The sequence below is a fragment of the Erythrolamprus reginae genome, chromosome 6 (genome assembly GCF_031021105.1).
Source record: "Erythrolamprus reginae isolate rEryReg1 chromosome 6, rEryReg1.hap1, whole genome shotgun sequence".
NCBI classification, from domain to species: domain Eukaryota; kingdom Metazoa; phylum Chordata; class Lepidosauria; order Squamata; family Dipsadidae; genus Erythrolamprus; species Erythrolamprus reginae.
The window spans coordinates 12,786,343-12,796,342 of NC_091955.1; the positions used below are offsets into that span (position 1 = coordinate 12,786,343).

The 10,000-nt window shown below is 48.6% G+C and overlaps 1 protein-coding gene across 1 annotated transcript in view; it reads left to right on the plus strand.

The window, feature by feature from the left end:
• Positions 1-10,000, plus strand: part of KIAA0930 (KIAA0930 ortholog) — a 91,907-nt gene that overhangs the window by 4 nt on the left and 81,903 nt on the right. Inside the window, exon 1 of the mRNA XM_070755278.1 lies at positions 1-398. This exon is cut by the window's left edge and continues 4 nt beyond it. Within this exon, the coding sequence (XP_070611379.1) occupies positions 266-398 (133 nt within the window). The 5' untranslated portion in view covers positions 1-265. The remainder of the gene's footprint in view (positions 399-10,000) is intronic.

The window sequence follows — 10,000 nt, forward strand, 5'->3', positions numbered from 1 at the left end:
TAAAAAGGCGAGCGCCGCCAGCTGCTGCTGCTCCTGCGGAGGCGGAAGAGGCGCCGGGGGGCCAGCGGGGAAGCCTCTCTCTCTGTCTCTCACGGAAGGGGAGGCGGCGGGCATTTCAGACAGGCCTCTCGGCCAGCGGCCATGCCCCCGCAGTAGCTCCCTTGCCGACTCGTCCCCTCCCCACTCGCGCTGGGGGGGCAAAGGGAGGGGCAACCCGGCCCGACGAGCAGCTTGAGATGCCCGACGCTGGGCGGGCGCTGCTGGCATGGCCTCCTTCGCGGCTCCCGGGCAGCAGGACGGCGACGGCGGGGAGCTGGACCGCTCCCTTCAGCAGATGCTGCGGGCCATAGTGGACGAGAGGACCCGCGTTAGCCTCCGCCACGAGATCAGCGGGCTCGGTGAGTGGAGCGGGGCGGGAAAAAGTGGTGGGAGGCGGGGGGGGGGGGGCAAGGCGATCCGGAGAGTCGCAGCCTGGCTTGGCCGGGAGAAATGCAGAAGCTCCGGGGCGGCAACGCCATCTCTTTCTATGAGCTTTGGCCCTCCTTCTTTGAAAAAAAACCCCTCTGCACATGCTCAGGGGCTCGGTTCTTTCCCTGCCCATAACCTACGCAAGTGCTGGAGACTCTTAAGGTGGGGAATTGCCCCTTTGTGGCTTTTCTATTTCAGTGCAAAAGAACCTGTGCCTCCCCACTGTTGTTAAAGGGACAGGCCTCCTCTGGGTCTGAAATAATATGGGGTCCCTGCTTGAGCGTAGAGGGTTGGACTAGAAGACCTCAGCGGGTCCCTTTCGGCTCTATGAACAGGCCTCCTCTGGGTCTGAAATAACATGGGGTCCCTGCTTGAGTGTAGGGGGTTGGACTAGAAGACCTCTGTGGGTCCCTTTCGACTCTATGGTGATTGATTGGTGATTCGTGCGCGCCAGCTGTGCCCAGTTGTAATCTGGCTGTGGTTTCCAAAATGTGCCCGTCGTGGTGGACGTGTGAAACGAAAGAGCTGCCCACCGGTTGCTTGAATCGAGGTGACTGAACCTCTGCTCCGTTCGGTTGAAAGTGTTTTCAGGAAAAGGGACGAGGTCCTTTTCACGTTTTGTAAATAAGCCTTTAGAAAGATGCTTCAGTGTGGGAGACACAGTTCTTATAGTAGACGTACAACCTAGGTCGGTGAGGGCGAACCTTTTTTTCTCTCAGGTGCGGAAAGCGTGTGCGCATGCCCACACCCAATGCCCCACCCCCTGCGCATACATCCATGACACTCCCCTGCTTCCCGACTTCCGGTGGGCCCAATAGGCCTGTTTTTCACCCTCCTCAAACATTCCCCCACACTGCCCGCCCCACACATTCTGCATAACACTTCCCCACTTCCCGACTTCCAGTAGAACCGTTTTTTGCCCTCCTCAGACACTCCCCTGCACTGCCCCACCCCTGCCGCATAATCCTCCCCCACTTCACGACTTCCGGTGGGCCCAATAGGCCTGTTTTCGCCTTCCTTGAACACTCCCCCGCACTGCCTGCCCCGTGCATGCTGCATAACCCTCCCCCACTTCCCAACTTCCAGTAGAACCGTTTTTTGCCCTCCTCAGACACTCCCCTGCAATGTCCCACCCCTGCCACATAATAATCCTCTGCTTCCCAACTTCCTGTGGGCCCGATAGGCCCGTTTTCGCCCTCCAAAGACAGTCTCCTGCCCTGCCCCTGCCTCATAATTCTCCACCGCTTCCCGACTTCCAGTGGGCCCGGTAGGCCCCTTTTTTCCCTTCTCAGACACTGCACTGCCCCTGCCGCATAATCCTCCCCCACTTCCTGACTTCCTGTGGGCCCGATAGGCCCATTTTTCACCCTCCTCAGACACTCCCCTGCAATGCCTAGCCCCTGCCACATAATCCTCCCCCACGTCTCGACTTCCGGTGGGCCCGGTAGGTCCATTTTTCACCCTCCTCTGACACTCCCCTACATTGCCCCGCCCCTGCCGCATAATTCTCCACCGCTTCCCGACTTCCGGTGGGCCCGATAGGCCCGTTTTTCGCTCTCCTCAGACACTCCCTCGCCCCGCGCATGCTACATAACCCTTCCCCCTTCCTGACTTCCGGTTGGCCCATTTTTCGCCCTCCTCCGACACTGTCCTGCACTGCCCATGCTGCATGACCCTCCCCCATTTCCCAACCTGTGTTGGGCCCAGTAGGCCCGTTTTTCGCCTTCCTCAGGCTTCTGGAGCCTGGGAAGGGCGAAAACAGCCTCCCCTGCCCCCTTGGTGGCTGAAAACGCCTTCCTGTGAGCCGAAGATCAGCTGGCCGGCGGGAACATGTGCCCGAAAGCTGAGCCAGGGCAACGGCTTGCGTGCCGGCAGATACGGCTCCGCGTGCCACCTGTGGCACACATACCATAGTTTCGCCATCACGGACCTAGATAGTAGAACCGTATAGCTATAGTAGGCCTAATAATTCTCCTATCTGAGAATTGTCTCTTACTTCCTTCTACAATAGATCCTCCCAATGAGACAAATCTGTGACTCATATTCTTCTGAAGGGAAAACCAAGTTTGTCTCATCTTTCCCGGCTTAATTTCCGGAGAGGGTGAGCAGGAGAAGGCTGATGTGAATTGCACTTCAGGTTTTTAAAAACTTTTTTGAGCAAGTGTGCCTTGCCTCGCATTGTAGGGTATCGAAGGTGTGTCTTGGTTATTTTGCTGGGCTGTAGAAAAGAGGAGGAAGCTGTCTTTTTAAAAATGTTCTCTGGGTTGGGAGGTACTGCTGGATCTTGCTGGATCTCGCTGCAACTCTGAGAAGTTTCATTAATTTAGAAAAAAATAAAAGACACCAGTTGAAATCACCTCTCTGTTTTTCCCAACACAGGCCGTAATATAACATGTTTCTGGTGACCAGAGCAGGCAAAAAAAATGGGATGTGGGAATTTTAATTTTATTTATTTATTTATTCATTTTGTCCAATACACAAATACATAGGAAGAAAAAAAGACATGTGGTAATATATATAAGGGTAAAAGTGAACTTAGAGGAGAGGATATATGAAAGGAAGAGAATATATATGATAGGTGAGAGAAAGGAAAGACAATTGGACAGGGGACGAAAGGCACACGAGTGCACTTATGTACGCCCCTTACTGGCCTCTTAGGAACCTGGAGAGGTCAATCGTGGAGAGTCTAAGGGAGAAGTGTTGGGGGTTAGGGGTTGACACAATTGAGTCAGGTAATGAGTTACACACTTCGATAACTCGATTGTTGAAATCTTATTTTTTACAGTCAAGTTTGGCGCGGTTCGTATTAAGTTTGAATCTGTTGCATGCTCTTGTGTTGTTGCGGTTGAAGCTGAAGTAGTCATTGACTGGTAGGACGTTGCAGCATATGATCTTGTGGGCAATACTCAAATTGTGTTTTAGGTGACGTAGTTCTAGGCTTTCAAGGCCCAGGATTGTTAGTCTGTTTTCGTAGGATATTCTGTTTCGAGTGGAGGAGTGAAGGGCTCTTCTGGTGAAATATCTTTGGACGTTTTCAAGGGTGTTGATGTCTGAGATGTGATATGGGTTCCAGACAGATGAGCAGTAGTCTAGGAATGGGTCTGGCAAAAGTTTTGTAGGCTCTTGTGAGTAGAGTGAGATTGCCTGAGCAGAAGCTGCGTAGGATCATTGATAAATCCAGTGCTTTGCCATCTGTAGGGTTGACGTTATTTCTCCGAGGGGGAAAAAAAATGGACAAAGCTGGGATCTTTATCCAGGGAGAATAAAGCTTGATGTATGCTCCAGTTTCTAGAATGCAGTATAAACAATTAAAACCCCTCCTAGACAGGAAAAAAAGGCCTTTGTGTTCCTCAAATATGTTGTTGTTTTTCATGTGGGATTAACACCTGTTGCACATTCTGGAATTTGTAACATTCAAAGATATGTGGCGAGGAGGGCGTTTGCCCAGGTTCGCCTGGTGCACCAGTTGCGGCCCTCTTTGGACAGGGAATCATTGCTCACAGTCACTCATGCCCTCACCACCTCAAGGTTCCATTACTGCAATGCTCTCTATATGGGGCTACCTCTGAAAAGTGTTCGGAAACTTCAGATCGTGCAGAACGCAGCCGCGAGAGCCATCGTGGGGCTTCCAAGATTCGCCCACGTTTCTTCAACACTCCGTGGCTTGCATTGGCTGCCGATCAGTTTCCGGTCACAATTCAAAGTGTTGGTCATGACCTTTAAAGCCCTACATGGCAATGGACCAGATTACCTCCGCAACCGCCTGCTACCGCACGAATCCCAGAGACCGATAAGGTCCCACAGAGTTGGCCTTCTCCAGGTCCTGTCGACTAAACAATGTCGTTTGGCGGGCCCAGGGGAAGAGCCTTCTCTGTGGCGGCCCCGGCCCTCTGGAACCAACTCCCCCTGGAGATTAGAACTGCCCCTACCCTCCCTGTCTTTCATAAACTACTCAAGACTCATTTATACCGCCAGGCATGGGGGAGTTGAGATAGCTCTTCCCCATAGGCCATTACAAATTATGCACGGTATGTTTGTGTGTATGTTTGGTTCTATAATAGGGGTTTTAGTTGTTTTTATTGTTGGATTGTACATGTTGTGTTTATTATTGTTGTTAGCCGTCCTGAGTCTGCGGAGAGGGGCGGCATACAAATCCAATAAATAATAATAATAATAATAATAATAATAGTAATAGTAATAATAATAATAATAATAATAATAATAATAATAATAATAATTATTATTATTATTATTATTATTATTATTATTATATAATCCGATCTCCAACATCCTCTAAAACAGTGGTTCTCAACCTGGGGGTCGGGACCTCTTTGGGGGTTGAATGACCCTTTCATAGGGGTCGCCTAAGACCATGGGAAAAGACAAATTTCCCATGGTGTTAGGAACTAAAGCCTTCTATTCTGGCACCATGGAATATATTTTTACAATCCGACCAATCAGACGTTTACAGTGGGGGTTTCCCTCTGACTTTCTTGCCAATCAGCTTAGAGCTCTGTTGGGAGAATTGGTGCTAGACTTATGGTTGGGGGTCACCACAGCATGAGGAGTTGTTTTAATAAGGGATCGCGTCCCTTGATGACTACAGGACAAAGAGGAATCGGAATTCTGTAAAGCATGGAATAAAGCATGGTACATCTGGCTGGATAAAAGGCAACATATAACTCCATCATGATCCTTTTACCCTTCACCGAAACAACTATCCCACAAACTTATAAAATAACATTACGAATCATTGATAAAAGGATGAACTCAAAAGGACAAAAGTTAAACTCTAACTCAAGTTTAGAAACTTAAAACGTTCACCCATATTGATAGTAAAGCTCTTAAAAGCTGTAGAATAATCAGATAAGTTGACCCTACTTACAACATCTGATAAATTTATAGATATGAATTTATCTCTTCTTTCTTCCTTCTTTTTAATTTTTAATTTTTTCTCTTCCCTTTCCTTCCCCCTTTTCTCTCTTTTTCTTTCTCTCTAGACTTATTTTCTTCTATATATGTAAGCATGTATTTTGATTTATAACTGTATACTCTAAATTCATATACATTCATACCAATATTTGCATAGGCCTTTTGCTTTATGTATCTCCTCCCCTATTTATCTTCCGTAAATATTATATTTTCTTTAAAAAAATAAATTAAAACAATTTTAAAAATAAGGGGTCGTTACATTAGAAAAATTGAGAACCACTGCTCTAAAGAAATTGGCTAAAGCATCTTACTTGATGTCTCCTTTACAACTTACCTCTCCAAACAGATTGAATGGGCACTGTATTTTTTGGATGGGCACATCTAATAAGTGTATTAAAGTGTATTTCCCATAAAGATTTCTTTATTGGCCAAGTGTGATTGGACCCACTAGGAATTTGTCTTTGGTGCATATGCTCTCAGTGTACATAAAAGAAAAAGATACATTTGTCAAGAATCAAACACTTAATGATTGTCATAGGGGTCAAAGAAGCAATGAGGAAACAATCCATATTAATAAAAATCCTAAGGATACAAGCAACAAGTTACAGCCATACAGCCCTAAGTGGGAGGAAATAGGAATGATAGGAATGATGAGAAAAAACTAGTAGTAATTGTTCTGCCGGGGTCTCTGGTAAGAGCCTCACGAAAATTCAAGGGTACAAATTTCAGACACACACCCGTTTGAAAATTCAAAACAATGTTCTTTATCACAAAATTCAAAATAAACTAAGCACCCTTTTTGTATTGCAAAGAGCACTCGTCCCAAAACAACCTGGTAGTCTGTACAATCCCCTTAATCAGTCCTTAAGTACTTAGCTTGCAGCTGTGAAGAAACGTCACAGCCCTTCTTCTTCCATGAAGTGAAACACACACACACTTTGCTCTGCTTTGGTTTCAAAGTCGTGAAAAATCAACAAAGTCCTGAGACAGCACGGCAGTCCTGAAGCACAACAATCAGATATTCTTCCACAACGGCCAAACCCACACGCTGCTATTTATATCAGCAGCACTAATTACTGGAGCCCCACCCAAACACAGGTGGCCTCTCTTATCTCCTGTAATATGTCCTCAATTGGTCTCTTCTACGCATAACTCTGCGCCTGTGTGGGTCTAACACTTCCGCATCCGAATTGACCAAAGATAATGGAGATTGGCTTCCTGGGCTGGGGGCCAAGCCCCCCTCTTCCAAGTCACTCCCACCTTCTTCTTTGTCCAAGGAAACTGCACTCCCTGACTCTGTCGGCAATAAAACAGGCCTATGGCATGTTGAGGTTTCCCCTGCATCCACTTCCACATTCCCTGGGGCAGGAGCTGGGACAGAGCCAACCACAACAGTAATAGTACTGCAGACATAGTAAATACCGTGTTTCCCCGATAGTAAGACCCCCCCGATTGTAAGACATATGGGGGGTTTCAGGGGGGTCGGCTAATATAAGCCATACCCCGAAAGTAAGACATATGTCTTACTTTCGGGGAAACACGGTACTAAAAGCGAGGGAGGCGTCGGAGCAGTTCGCGGCGCTGGCGAGGGAGCTTCGCGCCCAGGAGAGTTTCCCAAACCCGGCGCAGATAAGGACTCCTCGACCGGCGGAGGAAGCAGGCTCCGGAGGGAGCTCGGGCGGTGGCGAGAAGACGGGATTCCGGGTGCCGAGCGCCACCTGCCCGCCGTTCACGCCAAGGACAGGCAGCCCCAGTTCCAGCACCTCGGCCTGCTCGCCCAGCCTCTTGCCCGGCGGGGAGAGCAAAGGCGGCGGCGGGAGTAGTGGAGGCGAGGCGGAGAAGAAAGAAGCAGCAGATAGCTGGCGAGGCGCCGGCTAGAGGGCTGGACCCCGCCGCTCTGCCGCCGCCGCCTTTGCCTCTTGCCCGGCGGGAAAGGCGACGAAAAGGGCTATCGGGTCCCTTCCAATTGCCCGGCCGGCGTCGCCTTAGTCAGCAGCGGAAAAGCAAAGGAAGCAGCAGGAGAAGCGAAGTTCTTGAATGGTGGCGGCGGCCCTTGATCGCAGCCGATGAGGTTCGGCTTTCTTCGCTTCTCCTGCTGCTTCCTTTGCTTTTCCGCTGCTGACTAAGGCGACGCCGGCCGGACAATTGGAAGGGACCCGATAGCCCTTTTCGTCGCCTTTCCCGCCGGGCAAGAGGCAAAGGCAGCGGCGGCAAAGCGGCGGGGTCCAGCCCTCTAGCCGGCGCCTCGCCAGCTATCCGCCGCTTCTTTCTTCTCCGCCTCGCCTCCACTACTCCCGCTGCTGCCTTTGCTCTCCCCGCCGGGAAAGGCGACGAAAAGGGCTATCGGGTACCTTCCAATTGCCCGGCCGGCGTCGCCTTAGTCAGCAGCGGAAAAGCAAAGGAAGCAGCAGGAGAAGCGAAGAAAGCCGAACCTCATCGGCTGCGATCAAGGGCCGCCGCCACCATTCAAGAACTTCCGCGAAAGACGCAGGAGCGGCGGTGACGGCGGAATGCTGCTTGAACCGCCCCCGCCTTCTGCTTAAAACCCTCGGTTCGTGCCTTTCCTGCCCGCCTCCACTCACCCGCGCTTCTGCCACTTCTTTCATCAAGCTCCCCGAACCAAGGATGATGAGCAGCTCAAAGGACCAATCAGCACTTCCTAGCACCAGCTACGGTGGCCAAATAAGACCAAAATCTTCCCGCTTCTGAGTCCTTAAAAGAGGTACAGTACTGTATACTTAAATGATTTATCATGCAGGCTACATTGCCCCCCCCCCCTGCAAATTGTAAAGTCTAGATTTTATTTATTACACATTTCAAAATAAGAAATTAAAAAATTGCCCGGGACAATATAAGACATACCCCCAAAGTAAGACACAGTGGGGCTTTTGGGGATAAAAAGAAAGTAAGACACTGCCTTACTTTCGGGGAAACACGGTAGTTTTGACAGTGTTGAGGGAAGTATTTGTTTAGTAGAGTAATGGCGTTCGGGGAAAAACCTGTTCTTGTGTCTAGGTGATTGTAGAAAGAGTTCAACCACTGGTGTAACTTTAAGATGTAACTTTAAGATGTACGGACTTCAGCTCCCATAATTGAATTTCACAGGTCTTAAAGTTGCAAAGGTGGAGGAATATTGGTATTGGTGGTTCATGAAGTCTTTCCTGATACGTTTTATGCTTAAGACCTTCCACCATTCTTGTAGCCCGTCTTTGGAGCCTGGGGAGGGCGAAACACGAGCCTACTGGGCCCACCAGAAGTTGGGAAACAGGCCATTTCTGGCTTCCAGAGGGCCTCCGGGGGGTGGGAGAGGCTGTTTTTGCCCTCCCCGGGCATTGAATTGTGGGTGTGGGCACTCACGCATGCGCGATAGCATACGGCCATGCTCTTTTGGTACCCGAGGGGAAAAAAGGTTCGCCATCACTGTTCTACACCATTGGTGGGTGGGTGTTTTTGCCCTCCCTGGGCTCCGGAGGCTTTCCTTGAGTCTCCGGGAGGGTGAAAATGCCCTCCTCGGGTTCCGGAGGCCCAGTTTCCGGCCTTCCTGAACTTCCAGGAGGTCCATTTTTCGTCTTTCCTGAACCTCTGTGCACGCCCTACAAAAAGGGAGAGGTGGGGTGAGCAGGGTCAAGCCTGTGTCTAATTTGAGGATTCTTCAAATGGCACGGAATCTTATTAATTAATCTATCTGTCTGTCTGTCTGTCTGTCTGTCTGTCTGTCTGTCTGTCTGTTTATTTATTTATTTATCTATTTATCTATCTATCTATCTATCTATCTATTTATTTATCTATTTATCTATTATCTATCTATCTATTTATTTATCTATTTATTTATCTATTTATTTATCTATTTATCTACCTACCTACCTACCTACCATCTATTTATTTATTTATTTATTTATTTATTGGATTTGTATGCCGCCCCTCCGTAGACTCGGGGCGGCTAACAACAGTGCTAAAAAACGGCACGGAATCTTATTTATTTATCTATCTATCTATCTATCTATCTATCTATCTATCTATCTATCTATCTATCTATCTATTTATTTATCTATTTATCTATCTATCTATCTTTATCTATCTATCTATCTATCTATTTATCTATCTACCTATCTACCTACCATCTATCTATCTATCTATCTATCTATCTATCTATCTATCTATCTATCTATCTATCTATTGGATTTGTATGCCGCCCCTCTCCGTAGATTCGGGGCGGCTAACAACAGTGATAAAAAACAGCATGTAACAATCCAATACTAAAACAACCAAAAAAACCCCCCTTATTATAAAACCAAACATACATACATACAAACAAACATACCATGCATAAATTGTAAAGGCCTAGGGGGAAAGAATATCTCAGTTCCCCCATGCCTGATGGCAGGGGTGGGTTTTAAGAAGCTTACCAAGGGCGAGGAGGGTGGGGGCAATTCTAATCTCTGGGGGGCAGTTGGTTCCAGAGGGCCGGGGCCGCCACAGAGAAGGCTCTTCCCCTGGGCCCCGCCAAACGACATTGTTCAGTTGACGGGACCCGGAGAAGGCCCACTCTGTGGGACCTAACTGGTTGCTGGGATTCGTGCGGCAGAAGGCGGTCCCTAAG